At 45.6% G+C, this 27,324-nt stretch overlaps 7 protein-coding genes across 17 annotated transcripts; 1 reads left to right on the forward strand and 6 right to left on the reverse strand.

Moving 5' to 3' along the window:
* Positions 1–2,265: 2,265 nt before the first annotated feature.
* On the reverse strand, positions 2,266–3,862 carry LOC4331241 (small ribosomal subunit protein mS86 (rPPR1)). Its single transcript, XM_026023013.2, has one exon. It carries the CDS (start codon positions 3,820–3,822, stop codon positions 2,551–2,553), a length of 1,272 nt encoding a protein of 423 aa, XP_025878798.1. The 5' UTR covers positions 3,823–3,862; the 3' UTR covers positions 2,266–2,550.
* A 372-nt stretch (positions 3,863–4,234) lies between these two features.
* Positions 4,235–5,724, reverse strand: LOC107280034 (uncharacterized). 3 transcript variants are annotated; one of them, XM_026023017.2, is made up of 2 exons: positions 5,291–5,724; positions 4,235–5,137 (listed from the first exon to the last, which is right to left on the reverse strand). In XM_026023017.2, the coding sequence occupies exons 1-2, from the start codon at positions 5,521–5,523 to the stop codon at positions 4,450–4,452; spliced, it is 921 nt and encodes a 306-aa protein (XP_025878802.1). In that variant the 5' UTR covers positions 5,524–5,724; the 3' UTR covers positions 4,235–4,449. The 3 variants fall into 3 exon arrangements, with proteins under 3 accessions (XP_025878802.1, XP_015624574.2, XP_025878803.1); XM_015769088.3 differs by having other exon boundaries at positions 4,235–5,078; positions 5,291–5,556; XM_026023018.2 differs by having other exon boundaries at positions 4,235–5,084; positions 5,291–5,549.
* Positions 5,725–7,045: 1,321 nt separating this feature from the next.
* Positions 7,046–8,908, reverse strand: LOC4331242 (probable protein BRICK1). The gene is made up of 2 exons (NM_001428215.1): positions 8,661–8,908; positions 7,046–7,595 (listed from the first exon to the last, which is right to left on the reverse strand). Exons 1-2 carry the CDS (start codon positions 8,797–8,799, stop codon positions 7,474–7,476), a joined length of 261 nt encoding a protein of 86 aa, NP_001415144.1. The 5' UTR covers positions 8,800–8,908; the 3' UTR covers positions 7,046–7,473.
* A 176-nt stretch (positions 8,909–9,084) lies between these two features.
* Positions 9,085–11,197, forward strand: LOC4331243 (pentatricopeptide repeat-containing protein At3g62890). Its single transcript, XM_015769768.3, has one exon. It carries the CDS (start codon positions 9,123–9,125, stop codon positions 10,623–10,625), a length of 1,503 nt encoding a protein of 500 aa, XP_015625254.2. The 5' UTR covers positions 9,085–9,122; the 3' UTR covers positions 10,626–11,197.
* On the reverse strand, positions 10,980–16,009 carry LOC4331244 (probable cytosolic oligopeptidase A). 2 transcript variants are annotated; one of them, NM_001428216.1, is given in 17 exon segments: positions 10,981–11,243; positions 11,381–11,452; positions 11,651–11,716; positions 11,802–11,833; positions 11,917–12,076; positions 12,230–12,347; positions 12,429–12,574; positions 12,803–13,048; positions 13,128–13,235; positions 13,412–13,533; positions 13,706–13,796; positions 13,879–14,109; positions 14,188–14,331; positions 14,851–14,927; positions 15,134–15,257; positions 15,344–15,511; positions 15,601–15,981. In NM_001428216.1, coding segments are annotated over 17 exon segments (2,313 nt in total). In that variant the 5' UTR covers positions 15,925–15,981; the 3' UTR covers positions 10,981–11,159.
* Positions 16,010–16,675: 666 nt separating this feature from the next.
* On the reverse strand, positions 16,676–20,315 carry LOC4331245 (two-component response regulator ORR3). 5 transcript variants are annotated; one of them, XM_066307290.1, is made up of 6 exons: positions 20,218–20,315; positions 18,831–19,022; positions 17,707–17,890; positions 17,442–17,488; positions 17,273–17,350; positions 16,676–17,183 (listed from the first exon to the last, which is right to left on the reverse strand). In XM_066307290.1, exons 3-6 carry the CDS (start codon positions 17,813–17,815, stop codon positions 17,022–17,024), a joined length of 396 nt encoding a protein of 131 aa, XP_066163387.1. In that variant the 5' UTR covers positions 17,816–17,890; positions 18,831–19,022; positions 20,218–20,315; the 3' UTR covers positions 16,676–17,021. The 5 variants fall into 5 exon arrangements, with proteins under 5 accessions (XP_066163387.1, XP_066163386.1, XP_066163384.1 ...); XM_066307289.1 differs by having other exon boundaries at positions 17,707–18,199; XM_066307287.1 differs by lacking the exon at positions 20,218–20,315 and adding an exon at positions 18,312–18,543 and having other exon boundaries at positions 17,707–18,199; positions 18,831–19,525.
* Positions 20,156–26,992, reverse strand: LOC107276946 (uncharacterized). 4 transcript variants are annotated; one of them, XM_015769759.3, is made up of 6 exons: positions 26,668–26,992; positions 26,234–26,375; positions 25,922–26,025; positions 21,920–25,762; positions 21,532–21,696; positions 20,444–21,449 (listed from the first exon to the last, which is right to left on the reverse strand). In XM_015769759.3, exons 1-4 carry the CDS (start codon positions 26,962–26,964, stop codon positions 24,080–24,082), a joined length of 2,226 nt encoding a protein of 741 aa, XP_015625245.1. In that variant the 5' UTR covers positions 26,965–26,992; the 3' UTR covers positions 20,444–21,449; positions 21,532–21,696; positions 21,920–24,079. The 4 variants fall into 4 exon arrangements, with proteins under 4 accessions (XP_066163383.1, XP_066163382.1, XP_015625245.1 ...); XM_066307286.1 differs by lacking the exons at positions 25,922–26,025; positions 26,234–26,375; positions 26,668–26,992 and adding an exon at positions 20,156–20,315 and having other exon boundaries at positions 21,254–21,449; positions 21,584–21,696; positions 21,920–24,084; XM_066307285.1 differs by lacking the exons at positions 25,922–26,025; positions 26,234–26,375; positions 26,668–26,992 and adding an exon at positions 20,157–20,315 and having other exon boundaries at positions 21,137–21,449; positions 21,584–21,696; positions 21,920–24,084.
* Between the last annotated feature and the right edge of the window lie 332 nt (positions 26,993–27,324).

The raw sequence follows: 27,324 nt of genomic DNA on the forward strand, positions 1-27,324 counted from the left end.
GGAGTCAAAAAAATAAATTTATTATGAAACGAAAGAGTATGTGACAGTTTGTTAAGGTTTTTTGACATGTATGTATGTGTGGTACCTGCATATTACTCCTACGTATGTATGTTGATCGATCTCTTCCCATCCTACTAGAAAAGGGTAAGGGAGACCGAATCGACGGAGTCGGGGTGGGTGGAGATGCAGAGAGAGAGGCGGTTTGTTACTACGTAATACGTGTATATATCTATAAAACCAACGTAGTAATAATAGAAGTAATAACAGATTAAAGAGAAGATCGAACACGAAGAGGAAGGAGCCCTCTGCTTCTTCCTTCAATTCCTTGGTGCATTGTGATTGTGTTGTGCACGCGAGCGAGAGATCGAGGCCGCCGCCACGCCATGGACAGCGCGGTGGACTCGATGGAAGCGGAGTACGACGCCCTCCTGGACGCCGTGGCCGCCTTCATCGCCGAGCCCGTCCGCACCACGGGGGCCATCCAGGACCTCAAGAACCGCATCGACGCCTTCTATGCCTCCTGCGATCGTGCCGACGACCTCGTCCGCGCCGCCGCCGATCGGGTCGCCTTCAACGCCACCGGCAACGCCCACGTTCCTCCTCCTCCTGCCGCTGCTCCTCCTTCGCCTGGGACAGGCACCACCAGGATCGACGCGCTGCTGCGCGCCGTGGAGGGCATTGCCCACCACGATCATCCTCCTCTCCAGGCCAAGGCCAAGGCCGCAGCCGGTGACCAACACCACAACTTATCTTAGTTTCCTTCCCTTTCTTTTTAGCGCTGGATATACTTAGATTGATTCTGCTTAATTGTCTTTACTTTGCAATGTAATAATGCCAATACGTTCCTTCAATTAAGAGCATTTGAATTTGAATCGAAAACTCACTGCATCTATTATATTTATTTATTTATGCGTATTGAAGACAATAAGGTTGGATGGTGTGCTTTTATCAAAGTCTGTTTCTTAGTAAACCCTTATAGTATACTGTAATTAAAAGCCTCTTTCTGGCTTGATACGACACAAGTCTAATTAAGATTTTGACTACCTTTTGAGACAGCAGTGACATCACTCTAAAACAGTTGTATGTATATAGTATGGCAGGTTCAAAGGTGGTTAGGTCAATAAATGATTTTATTATTAGGGGTAAAATAACTTACTCTACAATAGGTATTTGTCTGAGAGAATAGTGGAGAAATTGAACCACAGCCACACAAAAGACGGCTCAAAAGAAGACAAAAACAAGATAATAATGTGACGTGCAGGTTATTGTCAAAGCCATATAAATACTTGCTCCTAATACTCCATATCCATTATTGGAGGAAACTAAGAAAGCAGGCAAAGGAAAGATGCAGAGAAATGAAAGAAAAGCAACAGCAAGATTTGACACCCAGTGGTCATATAGGCAGCACACAGGGAATGCAGAGTACCTGCTGCGACGAGCCACTGTCACGCTGTCTCTCTGTATTTTGTAGCACGAGCAAGTGAGAGCTTGCCGACGATGCCCGACACAACAACTTAATATGGAACATGATGGTCAGCACGAGCAATTTAGCATTGGCAAGAAGCGACTTGCAAACATAACATGAAATTATATGATAACAACCTACAACCAGCCAAAAAAAAAAAGTATATGCATACAAGATATTCTATCCCATATGAACAATGAGCATGCCAATAGTGAAGACACATGAAAAGGGAAAAAAAGGAGACACTTACCAGTGGCTCGATGTTATCCACTTCAAACGTAGACTCCCACCAACATCAGCAGTAGCAGGCACCTCTGCAATCCAATCAGCACAGTTGGACGCACCCGACCGGCTGCAAGATGCAACTTCAGTATCACTCATTCATGTCAGTTCTCAACTTGAGGGACTATAACTGGTAATAAGTCGGTAAAGGGTGCCTGCCAACCAATGCAATAACCTGAAGAACCTCAGCACTCCATACAGATACAGCCAAAGTCATGTCACACGATCGTCAAGCTGAACTTGTCCCTTATGTTCACAATTATGCTCGACTCTTCTCAGAATAGCATCTTGTAATTCAGCTGGTGAAAACAATTCGTACAACATAACAAACTTGCACATCCAGACGGCAGATTAATACAACACCACATTCTGTAACATCATTGTTCAGGCAAGCAGATGGAGTAACCAAACAGAAAACAGTACATAGAGCATCTTCATCCAACAATTATAACAGTGATGATGATGACTAATCTGTATTATTTTTTGGGTTATTCACATAAAGATATAGAGGATTGAAATGTACCAAGTTTGAGATAAATTAAGATAAGGAACTGGAAAGAGTTGCATCATATGTGATCATTCAAGTTACATGGTCTACACGGTAAACCACCAAAGAGTAGTACCTGTATTTGTTCGAAATGCAAATACCTCATATGGAAAATAATCTTATGCGCTAAACGGAACGAAAGGCTAGATAGAGTTGGCCACAAGCGCACAAAAGACATGCAATCAGACAATGGATTTGAAGTGTAAAATAATCGTCTAACTGACATTCTGATTGTGCCATCCATCATTCCTAGCAGTTAGGCTTTCTTATCAGTAGGCTCGAACGAAAATTCAGCCTCAACCTTCTTCCACTCCTCCTTGGCGTCACCCTTGACAACTTTCCTCATCGCCATGGCAACCTCCTTGGCATGTTTGGCCTTCCTGCTCTTGAGCAATCCTTTGATCAGTCCTTGTACAGCTTGGAACGGCGGCGCCCACTTGTTCTGCAGGCATTCCTTGAACACCTCCAATGCAGGAGCAAACACACCCTTGTTGACTAGCCCCTCAAGCAACATAATGTAGGTCTCAGAGTTGGGCAGCACCCCCTTTCCGTTCGGCCTCGGCACCTCTGGCATCCTCTTGAATATCGCGACGGCAGCACCCACCTCCCCCTCCTTGCAGAGCCCCTGGATGACGGTGTTGAAGCTCCCACGGTTGGGTGGGACGCCCTTTGCCTCCATAGCATCCAGCAGCTCGGCAGCCTCAAAGCTCCTCCCTTTGGAGCACAGCGAAGCCATGCGGAGGTTGTAGGTGCTCACGTTGGGCTTGAGTCGCCTCTTGCCACCCGCGGCAGTGGTGTTATCCTTGAGGAATTGATCAAAGGCGGCGTAATCGGCCGCGTTGAGGTAGCCCTTGAGGATCTCGTTGCAGGAGACAATGTCTGGCTCGACGTCAGCCTTGGAAGGCATTTCATCGAACAGGGCGCGGGCGGAGGCGAGGTCGCCACTGGCAACAAAGGACTTGAGAAGGACGTTGTGAGAGACGACGCTGGGCTTGATGCCGAGCTCGGCGGGGAGAGTGCGGAAGGCTTGGATGGCGCGGTCGTAGAGGCGGTTGTCGTGGTAGGCGGAGAGGAGAGCGGAGAGGGCGCGGTCGGAGGGCGGGGTGACGATGCGGAAGGTGGAGAGGGAGTGGTCGGGCATGCCGGCGGCGGAGTAGAGGGAGATGAGGCGGATGAGGAAGCCCTCGGAGGGGTGGGGCGCGGGGAGGGAGGTGAGGGAGGAGGAGAGGATGGAGGCGACGAGGTCGCGGCGGCCGGCAGAGGCGAGGCGGTGGACGGAGAGGGTAAAGATGGGGCGGTCGGCGAGGAAGGCCGGGTGGGAGAGGCCGGAGATGAAGAGGTCGGCGAGGGCTTCCGGGGTGTGGGCGGCGCTGCGAATGGAGTTCTTGAGGGTGGCGAGGTCGGCGGGGGTTTGCGTCTGTGACTGTGTCTGGGTGGAGAGGAAGCGCATGAGGAGTTGGCGGCGGAGGAGGAGGGCCGGGGCGGGGCCAGCAGCGAGGCTCCGGCGAAGGGCGGCGGCGGCGGCCATTGGCGGAAGGAAGGGGTTTGTCTCTCTTGTTCGATGGTGCAGGGGAGAGACGAGAGAGTTGGAGGGTTTAGACTAGCTAGTTGGGCCTCAAATGGACCTGCAGTTTAGTCCACAAACACAAGTAACTCACTGGGCCGAAACTGGGCCTTCCCGTGATAGATAGTCAAGTGACAGATCGAACGGCGCATATTTGCTGTGAACAATCCAGCGGCGCATCTACGTCCTACTCTACCTGAGCACTGGAGGAAGAGCCGAGGATGAAGAAGATAACACGAGGCATCATCAGTGATCAAGTTGAAGTACATACTAATGTATTGAGGAGCGAGAGAGTGATGGTACGTCGAGCCGAAGCAAATAAGTAGAGGATCGAGCATAATTAACGATCGGTGTCGGTGGAGCTGAAGCTAGCAAGAAGCAGCACAAGACAATGCAGAGAGGATGAATCTTGAGGTAATTAATAAGTGGCCGTACATACAATTCCAAGAGTGTGAATGTGTGATCGATCGTTGAGCTGAAGCTGAAGCAAATACATGAAGGAATTAAGGAGCAAGGTAGCTAATTAACGATCGATCCATCGAGAATTCGAGATGGCGATGAAGTATAAATAAATAAATAGAAGGGATTATATTATTTGTAGATCCACTCGTTGGAGCGGGCGCCGGAGTCGTCGGTGGGCATGTCGATGAAGATGCTGACGGCCTTGCCGATGCGGGGGCGGTCCTTGAGCTTGGCGAGGGAGGAGCGGACGTGGGCGACGGCGCCCCAGCAGCGGAGGGAGGCGGCGACGTCGTCGAGGCGGAGCAGGTACTCCTCCTCCGTCAGCGGGAAGGACCGCTGCTCCCGGTACTTCCACATGACGTTCATGGCCAGCAGGTTCCGCCCCATGAACTCCTTCTTTATCAGCGTCACGTCGTACGACCTCCCGTACTTGCTCCTTATCAGCGCCGCCAGGTCCGCCCCGCTGAACGTCGCGTCCTCCGGTCCACCCACCAACCGCTCCAGCTCCTCCCGACGCCTCTTCTCCTCCTCCTCCTCGTCCTTGCCGCTCGTCGATTCACCTGCGCCGTCGCCCACGGCCCGGATAACCGCCACCACCCTCCTCCTGCTGCTGCTGCTCTTCCTGACGCTGCCGCTGCTCATCACCACATATCTCCCTCTACTCTCACCTCCTTGTCGTCGCTGCCATATGCTATGTATCTGCCCCGGTTGGATGCTGCTGCTCGACACCATATTCATCATCGCCACCCCCGCCCTACCTGCCACTGCGAATAACTCATTCATTTTCCCATTGATTGATTCATTCATTGATGAGCAACTGCATCAACAACAAAATTAAGCGAGCGAGAGAGAACTCCCTCTTTCAAACATATATAATGGAATATTATATTGATCCCCGAGCAAGCAAGCATGTATATAGTATCTGGAAATTAATGGAGTAATTAAGAAACAATCGCAACGAATTAATTACCTTTGAAACAAGAATATATGTTGCGAGGATCGGAGCAAAATATTGCTGGATCCTACCTTCGGCCTGCAGTCATTTACAGCTTTGAATACGAAAGATGAGAGAAGAAGGAAGATTAAGAAGATCTGAGCAAGAGGAAGGTAAGTTCGAATAGAAGAAGCAGCAGAAGCAGAAGCAGAAGCAGGAGAAGAGAAGAGAAGCGGCCTGTGGGCTCCAACTATTCTACCACTCCTCATTTTGTGAGGTCCCTAGCGAGACACAGGGCAGACAGCGAGAGACCGGCTTCTCTTATGTGGTTGTCAAGACGGATGAAACACCAGCACCACATTTTTTTTCCCAATAAATTCCTTCCAGGATTTCTTTACCCTTTTTTTTCTCTTATTTTGGTTTTATGGTCCCGATTTTTGCTGTATATATTCAAATGATAATAGCGCCATTCCCCAAATAAGAAATTGCTCTCCTTCAAGGGAAAAGAAAAAAAAAGTGTGGATTACTTAACAGGCTGATCATACACATTTTAGAGACACCAACCGTTCGGTCAGTGCCGGCGTCCCGATTTGTTTACTATAGTAATTAATAGTCTCAGAATTAAATACTTAGTAAATGGAAACTGATATTTATGAAAATAAGAAGGACGCTGTTTTGTGAAACGTCCATGTATGGACGTTGTTCACAACAACGTCCAGCTGAGGACGCTCTTTGTAACGGCGTCCACGACCTGCATGCTGCTCCATCGCCGACTAGCTAGACTCTCGTATAAGCTTGGGCTTGCTTCGCTGCCTACAGCAGTCCTCGTAATTCCTCTCTCGTTCAAATCGTGACCTTTATAGTCTCAGTACGCCGCTGAGGCTTGCCGCAACTAGCCGCCCTCGTTGTTTTTCGTCACATCCCTTGTGTCTCCGGCGGTGTGGCCTGGCGAGACCAGTCGTGGGCTTTCTCGGTGAGGTCCAAGCTCTCCTCTCCTTCTATCAATTCATCGCGGCAGCGCTGTCCTCGCTCCATCACTCCAAGCGACTATGCTCATCGATCGGCTTATCATGAACAATGATGATGTGCCATTTGGAGCAGCACGGGTGTCGTAAACCAAATTAAAATACCAAACTAACATGTAGTAAGAAAACCTGACAATAGCATCCATGCGGACATATATAGCTAGGAACACATGTTTCATACAAGTTAATGTTTAGTCATGTAATAGGGGTGCATAATAGACAAATAGTCAGTTGATCTGCTTTAGTTTTGCAGCACATGAACATATACGTATATACGAATCTTGCTAATGGATTCACTTTGGAATAAGAAAAACGAAAATCTATCGAGGGCGCCTACAAAATGGAGGAGATTGGGGGAAGGGGATGTCATCACCGAGTGTAAGTGTGCCACACATAACGCTGGCTTCTACAAGTAACGTAGCTCTTCTTGAAATCTTGAGGTGGATGGCGATCGATTGTCTTACCCCTGTACATTTGAAAAGGCTGCAGCGCCATTACCTATCCCTGACGCGAGCATATGAGAAGGGCACACGCCACACCCCTGGATGGCTGCCTGCCCAAATCACTAGAGGCAGCGTTAGTGCGGTAAGGAAGCACCGCGGCAGTCAAGACATACAGGAAGAAGCTGCTAGGCTGCACCATGGGAGGACGTGGTTAGGAAGAGCGTCCACACTCGGACGTTGTTCCCAGCAGCGTCCATCACTGGATGTCCTAGTAGATAACGTCCATTCTATTTTCCTAAATCCCCTCCATGATTTACTACTTATTTAATTTCAAGGATAATAATTACCATAAATAAAAAATTCGGGCCGGCGTCTGTCCGACTGCGTGCAAACGTGCAATATTCCCCTAAAAAGTTACAGTTTTACAAGGGAAAAACTCCACATTCCAACAAGCAAGCAGGCAACATTGCAGGTTTGCACTCAACAATCGGTTAGTTATCTCCACACAAACTTGGAACACGTTACAATTGTACATGGAATTGAGTAGAAAAGAAGCTGCCTTGCACGCTACTGGCACTGCATACAGATTAACACACACACACACACACACACACACACAGACAGAGAAACACACAGGAACAACCTCTCCTCTTGCACCCACAATACAGACATCCAAAGCTCTGTCCTTTTGAACCCATAACACATTGAAAGCACTACTTATGTGCAGACAAGCAGCCCTTAACTGCACTTACTAGTTGAAAACGGATGGATTGGTTGTTGCGCTGCTCACTTGAACCTCAAGCACCTCCAGTTTCCGCTCTAGGATGTCCAGCTTCTCATTCAAGGACGCAAGTTTGCTCTTCGTAGTAGCTTCTGCACAAATGCATACAAACCTGTGTAAGCATATTAGTTAACTTGAATAAACATGCATGCATAAGATATGCTACCCCCAGTCCACTCTGTTTTGCTGACATGCTCGAGTTCCTAATCAACATGGAGCGATTATGTTGTGAATGCATCTTGTTTGGAGCAAAAATGGAAGGTATGATAGTTACCAGTGCCTTAATCCGGACCATATTGAAAAGGTTCAATATGCATTCTGGACTAAATGTATACACGGAGGGCAAAGTACAGAACACATATATTCTGCACAGTAATGTTCAAGGTATCTTTCAAGCTTTGTTTTTGACAGTGGTTTAATGGACATAATAAGAAGCATACAGGGCTTGGAAAAGCACCAAGCCAATCCCTCCTTTCCAAGTAACAACTACTCCACAATTATGCAAAATTTTAGATAATGACAATTGTGCAAATCAGACTGACTAGAACATAGTCACTGGAGTAGTTGGCTGGCCAACAGGAAATATGCTGTCTTGTCAATGGAAGCTTAACTAACGTTGATTTAATAAGCTTATAGTCCAGAGAATTCATATCGTAGAAAAGATTTAAGAACAATTAAAGGTCTATATCCAGTAACACCGTTACTGAACTGAATTTCCGAATATGCTTAAGTTAGTTTGTTTGGTGTGACGCTGGCAGCTGTTGGAAGGGCAGAAGAAAGGCTTGATTTATAGATACTGTGTTGACAATGGCAGAAACAAGTTCAGATTAGAAGGGAGGCAGAATGGGTTTAGAGTTGATGGTACTAGTGTACATGGGTGAGGTAGAGCACATTTGTGGAAGGCAGGGAGAGTGGAAATGAAATTTTGGTTGGTGCATATGCATAGCTGTGTCGCCAAGACTAATGGAAATGTGGAAGCCCAGTTAGGGAAGGAGCAAGGCAGATCTAGTAGTAGAAAGGAAAAAGGGTAATGCAGATCCAGAGAAATGTGGCTATGCCTGAGTAGAGGAAGCAGAAATAAATGTGAATCCAGTGCAGGTCCATGGAGGAATTATGGGAAGGATAAGGAGGAAGAGGTAGGAAGAGAAAAAACGGACCGAATCGGAGGAGGAAGTCGAAGAGGCGACGGACGTTGAGGGAGATGTTGGAGATGAACTCGCGGTTCTCCCAGTCCGCCTGCACCGCGATCCCCACGTTCACCGGGTTCCCCATCCCATGCCCGCCCGCGCGAGCCATCTCCCCCTCCCGATCGATCGATTAATTACCTGCTTCTTCTTGGATTCCTCCCTCCCCCGATTCACCTCACCTACTCTACTCCTCCTCGCCGCCGCCGCCGCTGCTGCTCGTGACGTGACGTGCTGGTGTCGTCCCCTCCTCATCTTCATTCTCCCGCAACTCCGAGTGGCATCTGTTGGGCTGGGCCGGCATGCATGAGTTAGCCCACGCACATGAGCTTGAACAAATTCGGCCCAGTTTTTCTTTTCCCCCACTACTTTCATTTCCTTTCCTTCGACCTGGAGCAGGGGAGCTGCTTGTTTGCTGGCTCTGGCTCGGTCTGGATGGTGGCGCCGCCGGCGGCACTGCATCTGCTACTGTCCCGCCCTTGGCTGACCGCCGCGCAGCTCCGGCAGGCCCACGCCCACCTGGTCGTCTCCTCGCTCCTAGCCGACCGCTTCTTCCCCAACTCGCTCCTCCGCTCCCTCCTCCCGCCCTCCCACTCCCACTCCCCGCTGCGCGCCCTCCGCCTCTTCCCGCGCCTCCGCCGCATCATCGCTACCAATCCCTTCTTCCCCAACGCCTACACCTTCTCCTTCCTCCTCACCGCCTCCGCCTCCCTCGCTCCTCTTCCCCACGCCGCCTCGCCGCGCGTCCTCGTAGAATCGCTCCACGCCCTCGCCATCCTCGTCGCCTGCGACGCCCACGCCTACGTCTCCAACGGCCTCATCCACGCCTACGCCTCCTGCGCCCTCCTCTGCTCCGCCCGCCGCGTCTTCGATGTCAACGTCTCCTGCAGGGACGTCTGCTCCTGGACCTCGCTCCTCACCGCCTACGGCAGGGCCGCCCGCCTCCACCACGCGCGCGCCCTGTTCGACGCAATGCCCCACAAAACCACCATCGCCTGGGCCGCCATCCTCAGCGCCTACGTCGGCGCCGGGAGCTTCGCGGAGGCCGTCGACGTGTTCCAGGAGATGCTCAGGGCCCGCGTGCGCCCCAACAGGGCGGTCATCCTCAGCGTGCTGGCCGCGTGCGGGGCGCTCGGGGCGCTGGAGCAAGGGCGGTGGGTGCACGCCCACCTGGTTGCCGCCCACGGCGCGATGGCCAAGGACGGGATGGTGGCCACGGCGCTGGTGGACATGTACGCCAAGTGCGGGAGCCTCGAGACGGCGAGGCAGGTGTTCTCGGGCATGGCGGAGAGGGACGTGTTCGCGTACACGGCCATGGTCTCGGGCCTGTCGGACCACGGCCGCTGCGTGGAGGCCATCGAGCTGTTCGGGCGGATGCAGGAGGAAGGGGTGCGGCCCAACGAGGTGACCTTCATCTGCGTGCTGAGCGCGTGCGGGAGGGCGGGGCTGGTCGGGCGCGCGAGGGAGATCCTGGGGAGCATGTCGGCGGTGCACGGCATGGAGGCCGGCGTGGAGCACTACGGCAGCATGGTGGACGTGCTGGGGCGGGCGGGGATGGTGGAGGAGGCCCTGGAGGTGGTGCGGAGGATGCCGATGAGGCCCGACTCGTACGTGCTGGGGGCGCTGCTGAACGCGTGCGTGGCGCGCGGGGACACGGAGGGCGGGGAGGAGGTGGCGGCGATGATGGCGGAGCTGGGGCTGGACGACCGCAGCGGGGTGCAGGTGCAGCTGTCGAACCTGTACGCGGGGCGGGGGAAGTGGGAGGAGGTGGTGGGCGTGCGGAGGGGGATGGAGGAGAGGAAGGTGGTCAAGGTGCCAGGGTGCAGCATGGTGGAGGTGGACGGCGTCGCCAGAGAGTTCGTCGCCGGCGACCGGTCGCACGAGGCGTGGATCATAGACGTCGCCGAGCAGCTGGAGCGGATGCTCGCCCACCACTGACTCCCGTCCGTCTCTCAGCTTCCTCCGTCAATTTTTAGATTCGACTGAGACGCTGAGCTCATCCGTCCATCCATGAGAGTTGTACGTATAACTCTTTTTTCACTATGACCAAGGAGAACACTAACTCCTCCGATCCATTTATTCATCGAGGCACAAACAAAATAAGTTCAACTCTTGTGGAAAAACTAAGAAACATTATACAAACATTATACGTACAGCTCTTGTGGATGGAGGGAGTACGATTCAGTGACTCTTCCGGTGGGATATGTGCCTCATAAATCAAGAAACGTATTAGTTCATTGTTGTAAATCTGTATCGTGTAAGACCACAATGTTAAAGAGAGAAACAACGGAGTGAACGGCAAGAAGCAGCGATGATCATTATATAATGGTTGTGCACAGCAACTTGTTTTTCATGTTGTAAGCAGGACACGGCACTTTTAGCGTGTTGCTGATATGCCATCAATCAATAACATCTTACAAGCCGTTTTCGCAAGTTAAAAGAAAAAAGAAGGGGACAATCGAGCATGAGTTATCACAATGCAGCAACAGGTAGCAAGCCGTTGTGCCTGAGCAGAGCTTCCGGTGATGGCTCCCGTCCGCGGAAAGACACAAACACCTGCATTTTCATTTCCAGAGTTAGCGTACGTCGTCTTATTCCACATAAGTTAGTGCAAACTATGCCCTTTACATACGCTTATTGCACAAATAAAGCATCCATGTCAAGAGATGCTGTCAAAGGCACCAGAAGCCTACCTCGAGTGGAGATTTTCCACCTCCAAGCGCAAGGACTGTTTCTCTGAATCGTCTGCCAGTTTCCTCAATTGCCTAGATAAAGTCATAGCTAGAGTCAATATCATTGATTTTTATATCCTTTCTGTATTCTATGTGCCACACATTGTTTTGTAGGGCAAAATATACGTTTGGCCAAATAAACAAATTAAGTTAAGAAAATGACTACTAAACAAGTCATTTTGACACATCCAGAGCACCTCCCTGGATGGGGGAAAACAAGAAAAACTGTACCTTCTCATTGTCCAAACCAACGTCTTCAAATGCTGAGAATGCATCAGCTGACAATACTTCAGCCCACTGTGCACATAGAAAAGATACTAGTTTCAGCATACTCATATGCCACAGAAGGAACGTAATGTTTTAAACGTTTACAGCAATATACCTTGTAACTGTAGTATCCAGCTGCATAGCCTCCTGCAGATTGTCAATAAAAAAAATAGTGAGATCTGCAGTCAAATAAATGAATGAATGTACATGTAGGTTAAAGCATTGCAAACCTGCAAATATATGGCTAAAGCTGCACAGGAATTTATCCTCCGGAAGAGGAGCAAGAACCTGTGTTCGCTCAGCAACTCTTCGGTCGACATCATATATGGACAATGAACCATTTGGATCGTAAGTCGTATGCAGCTCCATGTCCACACTAGCAAAACGTATCTGCAGAAGGGATGGCAAGGATTAGCCATTTAGAAAGAACATAGGCATAAAGGAAGCATAAATTACTTCATACACTTGTTAGATATTAGTGTGATGTGTGTATGTGACCATGACCTATACACAATACAGACAAAAATAAAATATAAAACATACCTGACGTAAACTGAAGGTGCCAGCACGGAAATTCTTTGCAGCGACAAGCTTTGCATAAATTTCCTCTGGAAGAAGTTCGCCTGTTTCATAATGCTTTGCAATGCTCAAAAGAGTATTCCTGGCACCAACAAAACAACTGTTTAACAAACAGGTTCAAGGCTACAAGTTAAAAAAACAAAATGATACAGATCCATCTTACTTGTGGTAGCACCAGTTCTCCATGAACTGAGAGGGCAGCTCTACAGCATCCCATTCTACTCCACGAATACCAGAAACAAATCCTTCATCTTGTTTGGTAAGCATGTGCTGCAGCGCATGACCAAATTCATGGAACACAGTTTCAACCTACAAAAGACACATGCCAAAAAAAAAAGAAATTACCCTCATAATCAGTATAGCACTACTTAATTGATATGGAAGCAGGTGTGTCACAATCTTCAGGTGAATTTGATAATTACTGATGCTCTCATCAGTACTTTAGTGTACAGTTTTCCACATATTGATGTAACAGAATACTCATACATTGGAGACTATCTGGAATAATTTACCATTGCCATATTTATTATTGCTTACCTCACGGAAGGTCATAAGACTGGGTTTATCACCAACTGGTGGGGTCTGATTACACACCATATGGGCAACAGGAAACCTGACAGGTGAACCATTGCGAGCAAGCACACGACTGCGAGAAAAAACCACATTCATCCAAGCCCCTCCACGCTTCTCAGATGGTCTTGAATATGGATCAAAGTAGAAATAAGCAACAGGGCTATTCGAAGAATCTTTGACACAGTAAAATTTGACATCACTATTCCAAACCTGAAAAAGGTAACTCAGTGGTCAATAGCTGCAGAACATTAACATATAGTTTGCTGAAGAAAAGAAAACAACTGCTTACAGGAGCCAGTCCATCTGCAGGCTCTACGCTAACACCAAAGAGCCTATTTGCGAGACTGAAGAGGCCATCCATAACCTTGGGTAGTGCAAAGTAAGGACGCAAATCTTCCTGCAGTAGCAATGCTAGAAATCAACTCAATGGCCCATCATCACAACAGGAGCACATTTAATAGAGTTCAGCTCAACGTATATATGGACAAAACAGTAACCCATCACAGTTTAGCCATCAAAACAGTACTGATCATAAGAAATCCATTAAACATTTCTAGAGAGCAAAGAAAGAACCTCGTTGATATCATATTTAGATTCCCGGAGTCGTTCACTCCAGAAGCTTAGGTCCCAGTGAGCCAGGTCATTGGCTTCTGGAGAAGCAGACTCTTTAGCAAAGGCTTTTAGATCTTCCATATCTGCACACAGAAACCAACAGCTAAGATATTCGAACCTCAAAAGATGCCTACTCCTTATAGAATATGCCACAAAAATTTGCTCACACTAAGACAGGTATGTATGAAAACAAAGATGATACATAAATAACACAAGAGAAATACAAAGAAGATACTCAATAATTTGATTGGCTACCTTTAACAGCATGATCCCAGGAGGCAGCACGGAGTTTCTCAAGAAGCTCTTCTACACGGTCAACAGTTGCCATTTTCTGAGCCATGCTTACCTTCAGGATTTAAAACTAGTTTAGAAAAGTTAGATAATTGTATACATGATTTTAATGTGGAAACAGTGACAAATGCAAGCACCTCAGCATAGTTCTTGTAGCCGAGTAGCTTAGCCTTCTCCAGCCTCAACTTTAGAATTTGACTGATGATATTGGTGTTATCAAGGTCGCCACTAGAGGCACGGGTTAGGTAAGCACGATAAACTTCTTCACGAAGTGCTCTGTTCCGTGCATGCTGCATAACAGCAATATAGCTTGGCGCATCCAATGTGATGATCCATGGTCCGTTTTCAGCCGAAGCATTTTCATGACCCTAACAAAATGGCTTGTCAGTGTGATGAATCAAGAGAGAACTTTTAAGCTTCAATAATGGTGTTTATAGCTTATATACCTTTGACGCGGCAGTCTGTGCTGCTAAGCCAAGTGCTGTGGCAGGTAACCCATCAATTTCATTCTTATCAGTAATTAATTTCTCAAATTTCTTAGTTGCATCCAGCACATTTTCACTGAACTTTTGTGTTAACTTCTCAAGCTCCTGAAATGAAGTTAGCATTCCATTAATTAATATGCATCAGCAAACATCCAAAAATAAAGAAAATAAATAAGCATGAACAAAAAAGTAACATGAAGAGAATATATGGAATATGACAACCATCAGAAGTATTAAATAGCATCTACAATCAGCTACAACAAACAACAGCCACCCCAAAAAGAATGTGACATCACAGAAGAGAAGAAGCTAAGGTTTATATGAGTCAATGTCAAGTAATCCTAGGTTTGTTGACCAAAAGCATGCAGATTTGTCAGGACGAAACAATCAAGTAAATTCTGGCATTGTTTGTAATAATCAGTATAATGTAATGCGTTTAATCAAAACTTGAACAGTGCAGCATAGTATATAGTATGCTTTAAGAGCATGACTGGTGAAAAAGATCATGTCAGAGCCTATGTCCAACTATCTACAATGAAGAAATTTTTTATGTTGCTAGACTGCTTGAAATAAGATTTTCACCGAAATAAAAGTGTCCAATATTTGATGGAAAAAAAAGATTACCTGCTCGATTTGATTAAATTTCTCCCTCTGTTCATCCTCAAGTGCGACTCCACTTAGAACGGCTTCCTTGATTTGGGCTGGTGAAGGGGAAAAAAGGGGAATGTTGTTAGGAAAGGAAAATGCAAGTACTCGTCTGCCATAAAGAAATGTGGTCAAGTTGGAAGTTGACTTGGTAATGTTTGGAAGTATAATATATAACGATGAATGTTAACAGCATTAGACTATGACGACAAGGGAGATAAACATGGTTTGAGTGTGGATTGAATATAACATAGAAGGTCACCTTCTACTATACGCTTGCGAGCCTCACTGAGGGTTTCCCAGTCTGAAGAATTCCTTATGGCGTTGAAAGCTTGGTATATAGGCTTGCTCTGGCCCAGCCTTAGTTGGAATTTGACTTTGTCAGGCTGTGCAGCAAGGGTCAAACAGTTGAGTTGATGACGATCAGTGAAGTGAGGATGATGAGTCAAGCGCAGCTGTTGTGGGTAGGTACCTGAACGTCCTCGACGGCGGCGCGGAGGTCGGAAGAGTCCTTGACGGCCTTGAGGTGGTCGACGGTGCCCCAGACGACCTCGAGGCTGTCGACGATCCGCTCGAGCGGCTCGACCAGCTTCCCCCAGGTGGGCTGCACGCCCTTCTCGAGGTCGGTGAGCTCGCCCTCCTGCATGCAACAAGGAAGGGTCGGGTCAGATCGGAAATTAAATTTGCGGGAAGGAAGCTGGTGGATCCAGGGCAGGGCAGGGGACGTACGAGGCGGGCGAGGAGCGTGCGGACGGCGGGGCGGACGTGGATGGGCTCGACGCGGTCGAAGGGCGGGAAGTCGAAGTCGGCGAGGAGCGGGTTGTCGTCGGTGGCCATGGAGGAGGAGGCGTAGGCGGCGGAGCAGGTGGCGGGCGAGGGGCGGCGGGAGGCGGGGCAGAAGGCGCGAAGAGGGGAGGAGGCGGGGAGGAGGAGGAGGGCCCTAGACCTAGACCTAGAGGTATATGAGGAGGAGGTAGGGTTTGGGAGGCGAGCTCGAGCGACAAGTGGGAGACGGATGAGGAAGGAGGAAGCCGAGACGATGAGAAACACCATGGCGACGCCGATTCCGCTTCCTCCTCCGACGCCGACTCCGACTCCGACTCGTGGTGGGCCCATCGCTCTCTCTATCCTTTCTTTTGGGCTTACCGGTAATTTCATGGGCCAAAATATCCATGCGTGTGTGTGGCGCCTGGGAGTCTGTTTTCTTTTTCTCTATTTTTCTATTTTTACTCGTGGGAGTCTGGCTTGACCTCGAAGCCACAAGTTGTTAAAACAAAATTTAAGATTGCTATCGATGAGTACTCTAATCCATGAAATGTTATCGAACTTTCTAGAGATATCATCGTACAAATGTTTTTCTCAGAAATGTCATCGCAGTTATGTTTCTAGGAGAAAAGTGCTTAATACGATGACATTTCCGGTAAGTTGGGTTCGTCAATGGCATTTTCTTGGATTGGAGCGCTTGTCGATAATATTTTCTTACAATTTTTTAAAGAAGACAATATTTATCAAAAAAAATTGAATTGTTCTTAAAATATGTTCAAATTTGATGTGGTTACTGCATGATTCCCGTTACTTTACCCTGAGACAATGTTTGGCTAATGGGAAATGGAAATGATTTCCCACCCATCAAAAAATATCTTTAAATCCTAACCATTCATTCTCCCTCTTTCATTTAATTATAACCCTTCATTTATTTTCCAATTATAATCCCACCTCCCCATTTTCCATTATCCAAACAAACTGTTCTCAAGATACAACCATGAACGCTAATTTAGCACGCATGGGAGCCGTCAGGACAATATAACAGCATGTCAGCATCTCTCAATTTGCAATTTGCCAAAGAAGAAGAATCTTTTATTCATTATAACTAACTTGCAAATGAAAAGGAGAACAAGGGAGAGTAGTGCTAGCTAAGCTAGTGCCTAGTAGTAGTGGTTAGGAGTTGTGGATCTGTTAGAGAATTAATCATCGATGTACATCAATTATATTGTTCCGGGCAAAAACCTTTCTTTCTGATCTTCGTCTTGTTGTCGTTATTCCTGACTGGCTTGGATTAATTGTGCGATTGCTACTCCTCTTATATGATTGGTCAGTATAATTGGTTAGGACTCGTGATTATTCCAGCTGCTACAACGCAGCATCTCATTTCATTTCATGATGACGCGGTTGCAAAGGCGCGACACATCAGACGGGCGAACCGGTTTGATCAAAAAGTCTTCAGCCCCCTCCTCCAGGCACCGCCGGATTCTCGTCGGCGAATTCTCCGACGACATTAGCACCACCGGAATCTCCTTCAGCTCCGCCGACTCCTGCCATGCACAATCCAATCCAATCTTCAGTTGCTACTACAACATCCAGATACAGAGAGAGGAGCTGAGTGACTGTCTGAAATGCTAACCTTGACCCTCTTGAGGAGATCGAACCCTGTCATCTCCGGCATGCAGTAATCCGTGATGATCATATGCACATTCCGATCCTGCATCATAACACAAACTAATTTTACATTCATTTCTAGCAATTCTTCAAAACTGACTGACATCCACAGGCATAGGGATCAAAGAACATACCAGGCTGAGAACCTCCAGTGCTCTCTTGCCACTATCCACCGTCGTAACTGCATGCACAACAACAACCAAACAAAATTAAAGGTGACTGACTGCTTATTGTTCTTGATATGTACTTGATTGTACTAACCAACCAGACCAAATGAGCAATCAACGACTTCATTCTACATGAAACTCAATTCTACACAGATGACAGATGACACATATATATTTGCTAGCTAGTAGTCATATCGATCAGTTAATAGAAATAAAATGCGCGCAATTGTACCTCGATATTTGGAGCTGCGCAGGAGTCTGGAGATGACAGTACGGTCGACGATGCTGTCGTCCACGGCGAGGACGTGCGGCTCCGGCTCCGGCACTGTCTTCGTCGACATGAGGCAGAGAATGGAGCAGAGCAGAGTAGACTCTCTCTTTTGGTGTTCTTGGCGATGGACAAGTCGCAGCCTGGCCTTTATACAGTGGTAGTTGGCAAAGAACTGAGTACCGACCGACCACAGAATATACAATGGAAAAAGGAAAGCATTTCCAACAAGGAGAAGGAGAAGAGGATGAGAAATGGAGGAGGATGAGATCTAAGCAAATCTGCAGAGGCGGTGGTGCAGCGCTGGCCGAGGCGCCTACCCCCTACCATACCATATTGTACCATGCCAGGCGTAGCTGCCTGCCCAAATATCCATACCCATAATTTCCTATTCAGGCTCCTCATTATACTAGTATCTGTTTCACATGGCACAATACTGCTCACCCGCCCTCATCATCTATAAAAAAAAGACATTAATTACAGTCAACACAAGTGTGTGTGAGAAATTAGGGGGTTTAAATAAGATGCCCCCATGCCATCCATTTCCTTCTCAGCTAGATGAGTCACACCTTCATATGGATTTCTTATAGCTAGACAAGATCCAGATCTTGAGTAGCATATTGATTGATTTTGTCCCCTATCTCAAGGTTTTGGCATTTCATTTGGCTGTATTGCTCTTTGCAACAAGGTTCAAACATGCAAATTCAAGGCAGAAATGTGAGGGAAGTTCAGCAACGGAATCCATCCCTGTCCCTGTACCTTAGGGAGCCTTCCCAACAGTAGATGCACTAAACACCCACGCTACAAGACCAACAAATTATCAAGGACCAAAACAAATATTTTCCAGCAATATATGCCCTAAACACCCACACTACATGCACGAACTATCCACATTACAGCATTTTTGAAGGAAACATTACAGCATGTCCAAAATGTATAGGGAATCTTGAGGATAAAATTATTTGTGCACGGCAACTACTACTCCACAGTCCCACCCCCATTCTAAAAATAATAATGGCGGAAGAATGCATTCTTCAAAAACTAATCAAATTTCAAGAACCCAGAGATTCTGATATATGATGTCTGACCTGAGGCTGGAGAGTTGAGAAGCCCCTTTATTTTATTTCCTGAAGTCAGTTTCTCTGTATCTGGACTGCCGTTCAGAAGCCTACATCCAGCATAGCAACGTGATTGGTCGCAGAAGAAGGGTTGCTGCTGCTGCTGATCCATCTTGGGAGTCGTGGCTTTTTCTTTATGAAGCAGCATTTCCTTACTTCATCCTTCATAAGCGTTCAAGTTTAAGCTGTTCAGGTATAATGAGCTGCTGCTCTTGAGTAAACATCAGGGGATCACAGCTCAGAATCATAAGGTCAACTCAATAAAAATGAAATTTTCAGCTCATGCTTTTGAGAAACGTAAGAATCAAAGGCCGGTAATGATGCAAGAATTTTTCATCTGACTCTGCTGCAACGTAGGAAAATGTACTTATCCTTGCGCATTTGGTGAAAACAAAATGGATCAGATATTTAGATTCAGTTCAGCTGGAGATACGAGGTGCTGTGAGAGCGAGACATTTGCCTCTTCCACACACCTAAAAGGTCTAGTAATATTCAAGAAAAACAAGAGTTGAAAATGTTATATAGTTAGCTACTGAAGCAATAATCCACAGCAAAATTCCGGGACATGTATCATGTATGTGGCACAGTACCACTCAGAGCTCCACTCTGAAGCCATGTATTGCTGATCTGTTTTAAAAAACAAATTAAGATTAAACAATTAGCATAACAAAACACATCTTTTAGCAGCCAGATGGCATTGTGGAGCACACAAGGCCCCTCATACAGGCTGCACTAAAGAAGAGTTCACATCAGGTATTAAATTTGACGTGTCAATCTAAAAAAATATAATAGGTCGGCATACACTTAAACACGCCCCTACTTGTGCTTGAGGCAATCTTTGATGTTGGTGCCCTTTTACAATATGAAAGTCAACCATGTTACTATGAATTTGAAGCATCCAGCATGATATGCCACTATCCTGAGCAATGACAGATGGATCGCAACTGTGTGTCAACAATTGACAAAATGCATCTAATGTTTTTAATGCAGGAGATCAGGAAAGTAACGAGAGAAGCCTCATTGTCATCTAGAAGAGAAAGTAGTTAGTAGGGACAATTCTACACTCACAAGGCATTATTTGGCACATATGATCAAAATATACCCCCATTGCATACACAAAAAGGAACGAACGTTCAACTGCAGGATAGAGTTTTATCCAAGGGAAACGTGATAATATAGTATAGTATCTCAGATAGGTAAAAGGATACTGCTTGTACCTTCTAGGACAAACTGGGTGAAATAGGATATGAGATGTTCGTAGTGCCACATATTCCATTTCTTATTGGCCTAGAACAGAATTGATTTAAAAGCACAAATCACAGCAGAAGTTGTCTATTTGGGCTACTAAATGTAATACCTCTCCGATGGGATTGCCACACCATGGATGGAGAACTACCAGAGTTTATCATAACTTGGCTAGTCAAGGATTGCATCATATCTGTTCTATACTGATAGCTGCAGGATAAAAATAATATAAATAATGAGAATCTCAATAATTCGTCCTCCAACAGAAAACAGTACAAAATATTGTAGAGAAATAAAGAAGAATAAAGAATATGACAAAAGTAGATTAGCAGGATATATGATATACCAAATACTCAAGCAGATTCTCTCTCATTTGTACTCATTACTTACAGGGAACATTATGATGTTTGTGTATTCTACCTACAAAGGATACAGATATCTACAACTTGTACAAAAAAGAGGCACACATGAGAAACACTTCAAACCTATCCCACCTAAAAGATGCCAAACTATGTAGCAGACTATACATGAGCTAATGTTAGCAGCATATTTACCTTATGCATACAATACACACACACGGCTCCAATTTTTCAGGAATACGCAAAAGGATTGTGCACCTTTGTATTAAGAGAATAAAACACACACAGGTCCAATCGAAACAAGAAAAAAAAACTCTAGAACAGCGTCTTATGTTTCAACAAGTCCTATATTCTTGATGACAAAATTCAAGAACTCCACATAAGCAACTTAATCCAATGATGAATTCATATTTTTCATCGCCAGATTATGCTCTCCACAATTATCATACCACACCACTCTGTAGAAAAAATTCCACATGTTGGACTATTTACCCTCGCCCTCTGGCTACACGAAACTTGCAACAGCAATCCTTGCTCAATTTTTTTTGTTGTTGCAGTTTTCCAGATAGTTGAAACTTTGAACACAAAACGAAACCAGTCCTGCGGTAAGCTTTCAGATGTTCTTACGAGGCTGTTCAGTAGCTGACTGTTCTAAAAAGTATGCAGCCATACCATTTGGTCCTTTTTTAGTATTAATAACAGCTGATGAGGGTAGAGGAGCATTAAGAGAATCGATAACATCGTCAACAAGTTCAGTGTACTGTGTGTCAGTTAGCTCAGACATAGTACCGCTCCCAGTGCCACTACTGATTGTGAATACTTGTTTCCTTTGCCGAAGCCCTGCTGCTCGTGCCACTTCAAAATCATTGCTTACTCCCATTGATGAATCCCTCCAAGAAGCATCTTGTGCATATAGTTTTAGAGAAGGCGTTGGTGCAAGAGAAGGTGTAATTCCAGCTACCTTCGGAGGGTCAATGGGACTATTCTGTTGCCAGAAATCATATCAAGGCAGTAAGTACAGTTCCGATACCTTGTAACACCAGATTTAAATAAGTCACAGAACTCACCTTAGTAAAGAAGATAGAAGTTCAAAGCAACATCTGAGGGAATGTGACTCACCTCATGGTCCTCATCCAAGTCTTCTAAATCCTCTTTCACATCGTCCAATCTACTGTCTTTTGCTTCCTTATCCATCCGATGCCAATCAGGTAATTCAGAGCCCTTGGGGGAAACTGAAGAGCAAGTGCCATTGGTTAGTAAAGATACATATTCTATTTTCCCAAATTAAGTGATAATGTATTAATGTGCAATCAAATTAAGCCATAATGTCAGATTATTGAAATAAGAAATATTGTGCTATCCCCTTGGTCTTTTTCCCACTGTGTAGTACTATTACTGCTTTCAATAGAATTATTTTAAGTTCCATTTTAGAAAGTTCACCCAACAGACACTCACCTTTATTTCCAACATCTATAGACAGTTCTTGGACAGCCTCTGTAATGTTGAGTTCAGAATGAGAAGAAGAAGAGCATCTGGTATTATCATGGCTTTTTTCAGCTTCAGTGCCATTATCCACAAAGAGGGGCATCCCTGCCAAACGAACAGCAACTTCTGGTCCATCCTGATACTGTGGCTCAGAAAATCCTTTGTCAAAATTTTCAGTGGCTATGGGGCAATTATCATTTGGAGCATATGGAAGCGATCCTGGCTTGTTCAGAAAACTTTCAGTGTACTTGACATCCTCCGTAATTATGGCTGCCTGCTCTGAATTATAGGCAATTTCATTTAATGTTTCGTTTTCCCTTTCTTCACCAGCGGGAATCATATCAAAACTATGAACATCAACCATTAGAGGATCAGTTGATCCTTTTCCAGATGATCTTACAGCTTCCTCTGTGCAGTTATATGAAGCAGACCTATTTGAAGAGATTTCAGGAGTCAAAGTCTCCTCAAAACTAAAATTTTCGTCATCTGTCTCAACTGATTCTCCACGGGCTGCTTCAGGAGTTTCTATCAAACTACATTCAGGCCCAGATGACATGGATCTTGAGTAGTACGGATGATCCGTTGAATATTTTGACTCATCTAAAAGATTGCAAGCCCCTGAGAAACTTGAGATGCTTCCATCTCTTGGGTCTGACGGTGTTTTGTTGGTATCCTGTAGATCTGCAACCATGGATTCTCCAGCAACGTAGCATGTAGACTTCTCAGCAATATCAACCTTATTTCGAGAAATGGGAGTCATTGTATGTTCATCTTGTAGCTTGAATGAGCCTTTTTGAAGCCCTAAGAGATTTCTGTTGATCTGTGTGTTATGAAAAACAAATGATGAATTATTTGAATCAGCAATGTTGCCATCATCTAGAGATATTAAAGTCCCCTCAATGCTGAAGATACCATCATGAAGCCTATCAGATGATAATTTCTCTTCAACTTGAAGAATGTCTGAAATACTAGCATCTGGAATATCTTGAGACCCCAAATTGGTAAAATGATCTTTAGAATTGTCATCCTGGAGAGCCATGTAAAGATTCTCAAAACATAAAGCGGTTTCTTCTCCTTGTTGATTTCCTTGCTGACCGCTTCCTAAACATCCAGTCAAATTGACATCTGCAGAGAACAATGATGAAGTTGTCTTGTATGGGTTATTTTCAGCCTTGGAATTCTGAACTGTATGAACAGATGAAAAAGACGGTAAGTCCAAGTAATCATCTGATTTTCCCATGTCATTGCCTGTGTCTGGAGTTACGAAAGCATTAACAACATTGGATGAAACTTCATGTAGTAAACCATCTATTGATTCCCCAGCAACTTCAAGAGTTTCTATCATGTTGGTCTCTGGAATAAATTCAACAGACCTGTTGTTTCCATAATTTTCTGTACTATTCACACTTTGAAACATCATGGTGTTCTTATCATCCAAGTTGAAATTTTGATTGTTCCCTGGTTCAGCCAATGCGCCACCTCCGGTAGCATGCATTATGTTAACCTCTGAAACACATGAGGATGACCTGGAATAGAGTGAATATTTTTCAGAATTTATGCTCTCTTCTGGAGATACAAAACTTCCCTCTACACCAAGAGTAAGTCCCTGTATTGTTTCAGATGGAACTTGTTTGCCATCATGAAACGATCGAATCTCATGTCTGTCTGAAATACATTGAGAAGATCCAGTGTTATTCGTCCAATTTTCAGCTCTTGTAACCTCATCTAGAAAGATAGGATTATCTAAAAAAGCAGAAGTTTTTCCATCTTCAGACTCAGAAAATCTGCCCTGAACAGAAGAGGGTGCATTGTCTTCTGCAGCACTGGCACGTAAAAGGTAAGAACTCGAGCTGCTTGAATAAAATACATCATTATTGATCTCACCTGAAGATAATAAAATCCCTTCAAAATTACAAGTTATTTGGTCTAGCTGATTAGAAAATGCTTCCTGAGTTTTCTCCTGGCCACCTTGAATTTTTTTCCTCACGTTGGTGTCTGGAACAAAATGTGCAGGGTTACTATCATCACATGAAGGGTTAACAGCAGCCTTTATAGGGTTAAATGGCCCTTCATCTTGCGATTCAGACAAACTTTTCTTGACAGCTTCATGAGCTTCAGTAATGGTTGTCTCTACTCCATTGCATAAAAAAAATCGGATGTAGCTAACGAGTGTTCAGAAATATCAACTACAGGTGGATCCATAAAATCTTCCTTCTCCAAATCAAAAGGTAGACTGTTCGGCTCCTTTAAGTGCAAGTCATACGATAATTCCTCCTTTGAGACCTCATCGCTATCTGTGAGTAGCTCTCCAGATGTTGGGTTGTTCAATTCGGGATTAACTGCAACAATCCTAGGAATTTCCATCATATTGGCATCTTGACAGCATAAAGGGAAACCTGAAGTTTTCATGTACTGTTCAGTGGTACTGACTGCAAGCGGACCCAGCAGAGCTTCCTCCTCTGAACAGATGAATACATCATTTCCTTCCTGCCCGTTAAATCCACATGGTTCTTTTTCCCAGGTATCCTCATCACCCTTCATCGCTAACTCTGCAGAGGATGAAAATCTCACCTCAGGATCCTCAAATTCCTCGCAATGCGACTCTTGAAATGCTGGAAGGTTCAATCTAGGACTGACCCCTGTATCAATGTCTGCAACAGCTGCAATGATGTTTGCATCAGTACAGATGCAAGCAAGTGCATTGGTAACCTCATCAGGATTAATTATCACTTCATTGTCATCAATGGCATGTGAAGTAGGGACCTTCTCTGGAGTGACAGTATCTGTTTGCAGCGCTGTCAATTTGTGTGGCTCAAGCAATGAGTCCTCCTTGCCACCCTCTGGAGGAACCTGTTCAAAGTTTTCTAATGCAGATAGCACTGGATCAGATGGATCCTGGCTCACATCATTTAAGCTACCATAAGCAACAATGTAGTCAGATGGAGAAGCGGGAGGTTCATTAATAGAAACTGGATAGGATTCCAGTTTTTCTGGTTGAGATGGTGAGCTTTCCTCACTGACTTTGACAGGCATTTCTCTGAAGACAGTCATTAAGGATGACATCCCATGTTCAGTTAAGCATGAGTCACCTCTATCAAAAGAACTGTCATGAGAGTTAACTGGACATATGAGATTCTCCTTGCAGGAGCTGAAATTAGTGTTCACGATGTCCAATAATCTATCAAAAACTTTGTCTTCACCACCTCCTACAGGCGATTCGTGATGAATAGTTGGAGGTTCAGTTAACTTGACAAATATAACAGGTCCAGAATGGTTCCTGTAATCCAGAGGAGAGAAAACAGTATCTTCAATAGGATCATGGGCACCACCTTGCTGATCTAAATGTGTGGAGGCAGCTGGTACTTCTTCATTTCCATCTCTCAGAAGGATTCCAGGATACCCTATCAATGGTGCTGAACTGCCACAAATCGGTTTTATGTTGTTTGATTGACTTATAGAGGAATCACTTAATTCAGGAAACTCCTTGCCGCAGATGGAACCTGCGACACTAGATGACATTGTATTCTGTGTATCTTCCTCGATGCTTTCGGTAGCAATGCTTGTTGTTCTATATGTTTTCTCACTTGAGAATCTCCTCTTCCGTAGGCCATCCAAGGGCATCGGCTGGAAGTCCTTACTATGACCCCAAGACATGTCTGCTTCACCATCACCCCTTGAGCTAATACTTGGCTGGCGGCGTTTCTTAGGTTTAGAAGTTCTGTTCTCTGAATGAGTTGCTGGCAGAAAAGTACTATTTGAATCAGTTGCCGGCAAAGAATTACTGGCATCATCTACATCGCCACAGTTCTGCTTCTGCACCAACAAACAAAGAGCAATAATGTTGAGCAAAGCAGAACAAAAATGGCCAAAGAAAAGAAGGAAACAATAACCAAATCACATAAATGTAAAGAACTACATCATTTGCAGGTTAAGCTTATATGCAGAGAATTAGAATGAAGGAAACAAACAGACCTGTGCACTGATCAGGTCGTTCTGGTTAGGCTTCCTTGGCTCACCATCATTTGCCTGCTTCTGCTCCTGAATCCTTTTAAGCCTTCTATGGTCCTTGAGATCAACTGCAAAGCAAGATGAGATGTAACCACTTGAGAGATATTCTAGCAATGCACTGTGAGGATACACAAAGAATTCCACATATATTTGGTAGCAAGTGCGGAGCTTTAACAGTATGAAGACATTGGTGCTCAAGCTTGCCAAATGTTAGCAACAGTCTGAAGAGATAGAGTCACAGAGACAAGAAAGGTGGCGAAGAAGGATGTTACGCACGTCTTCTGGTGAAGCGGATGAAAGCGGCATAGATGAGTGTAGCTAGAGCAGGGATGACAAGAACAGGCAGAGCTTGGATGGGCTGCCTCCAGCTCAAATTGCGCCTCCTGGCCCTCCAGAAAGCATAAACGAACACCAGGACCTGGCGATCAATTTAAGCAAGAAAAGATAAGAGGAAAAACTGAAGTTTTTCAATTCAGAAGTAACCAAAATCACATGATACATCAATTGAGATTAAAAAAAAGAAGAAGAAAAAAGACTATCCAGCCAACGTTGGAGGCGACTTGCGTGATCGATCATCAGCATCCGCGAGTAGCAAGGAAAAATAAATCGATTGGTGGTGTGGCTAGCGCGCGCATAAAAGCAAACACCTGGAGCGCGCTTCCGTGGAAACAAGTGTGGTGACGTATGGGGGCAGGGCAGGGTCACCTCACCTCGAGGTTGAAGGAGAGGAAGGCGAGCTTGTGGGCGAGCCTCCGAGCCGCCGCCGCTCGCCTGACAAGGCGCGAACGCACCACCGTTTCCTCGTTTTGACCATCGTCGTCGTCTCCGGGCCCGGCGGGGTGGTGTGCGGCTCCAGTCCGGCGCCAAGCAGCGCGGAGGCGGGACCAGACCCCGGAGAAGAATCCGACGGAGGGATCATCGGCGGCCATCCCTTTCCTCCTCTTGGCTCTTGCTTTCTCTCTCTCTCTTTTCTGCGCACTAACTAGTCTCTCGCTCTCGTAGGACATGCACGCCACGCCACGCACTAGCAGAGGCAGAGGCAGAGGCAGAGGCAGAGGAGAGGCTTTCTCAACTCATTTTTTCGACTCTTTTCCTATAGAAATCATTCTTGTGTGCAGTTAGCTAATGGTTCTTTAATTTTCCTCTAATCCAAATAAAATCATATATTGTGATTCAGACAAGATTTTGTACTCGTTGTTGGAGAGTTTGTGCCTGCCGACTCATACTGCGCCAGCCAACTGAATGGGCTTATTATTATTATTATTATTATTATTATTATTATTATTATTATTATTATTATTATTATTATTATTATTATTATTATTATTATTATTATTGCGTTTACGTTCCCCCGACATTCATTTATT

This window comes from Oryza sativa, chromosome 2 (assembly GCF_034140825.1).
Source record: "Oryza sativa Japonica Group chromosome 2, ASM3414082v1".
In the NCBI taxonomy this organism is placed as follows: domain Eukaryota; kingdom Viridiplantae; phylum Streptophyta; class Magnoliopsida; order Poales; family Poaceae; genus Oryza; species Oryza sativa.

Bases quoted from the DNA above. Each gene is read 5' to 3' on its own strand.
- LOC107276946 (XM_015769759.3), bottom strand. From the start codon at position 26,964: ATGTCCTACGAGAGCGAGAGACTAGTTAGTGCGCAGAAAAGAGAGAGA. The intron at 26,376-26,667 runs GTGAGGTGACCC...ATTGATCGCCAG, and splicing joins TCCTCTCCTTCAACCTCGAG to GTCCTGGTGTTCGTTTATGC. The intron at 26,026-26,233 runs GTGCGTAACATC...CTTGCTTTGCAG, and splicing joins CATCCGCTTCACCAGAAGAC to TTGATCTCAAGGACCATAGA.
- LOC4331245 (XM_066307290.1), bottom strand. From the start codon at position 17,815: ATGTCGACGAAGACAGTGCCGGAGCCGGAGCCGCACGTCCTCGCCGTG. The intron at 17,489-17,706 runs GTACAATTGCGC...TTGTGCATGCAG, and splicing joins GCGCAGCTCCAAATATCGAG to TTACGACGGTGGATAGTGGC. The intron at 17,351-17,441 runs GTATGTTCTTTG...GTTATGATGCAG, and splicing joins CACTGGAGGTTCTCAGCCTG to GATCGGAATGTGCATATGAT.
- LOC4331244 (XM_066307061.1), bottom strand. From the start codon at position 15,987: ATGGGCCCACCACGAGTCGGAGTCGGAGTCGGCGTCGGAGGAGGAAGC. The intron at 15,512-15,600 runs GTACGTCCCCTG...TGTTGCATGCAG, and splicing joins GCACGCTCCTCGCCCGCCTC to GAGGGCGAGCTCACCGACCT. The intron at 13,236-13,411 runs GTTCTTTCTTTG...TTGCTACTGCAG, and splicing joins CTAAATATGATATCAACGAG to GAAGATTTGCGTCCTTACTT.
- LOC4331242 (NM_001428215.1), bottom strand. From the start codon at position 8,799: ATGGCTCGCGCGGGCGGGCATGGGATGGGGAACCCGGTGAACGTGGGG. The intron at 7,596-8,660 runs GTCCGTTTTTTC...GCATTTGTGCAG, and splicing joins CGACTTCCTCCTCCGATTCG to AAGCTACTACGAAGAGCAAA.
- LOC4331241 (XM_026023013.2), bottom strand. From the start codon at position 3,822: ATGGCCGCCGCCGCCGCCCTTCGCCGGAGCCTCGCTGCTGGCCCCGCC.
- LOC4331243 (XM_015769768.3), top strand. From the start codon at position 9,123: ATGGTGGCGCCGCCGGCGGCACTGCATCTGCTACTGTCCCGCCCTTGG.
- LOC107280034 (XM_026023017.2), bottom strand. From the start codon at position 5,523: ATGAGGAGTGGTAGAATAGTTGGAGCCCACAGGCCGCTTCTCTTCTCT. The intron at 5,138-5,290 runs GTAATTAATTCG...TTGTTGATGCAG, and splicing joins CATATATTCTTGTTTCAAAG to TTGCTCATCAATGAATGAAT.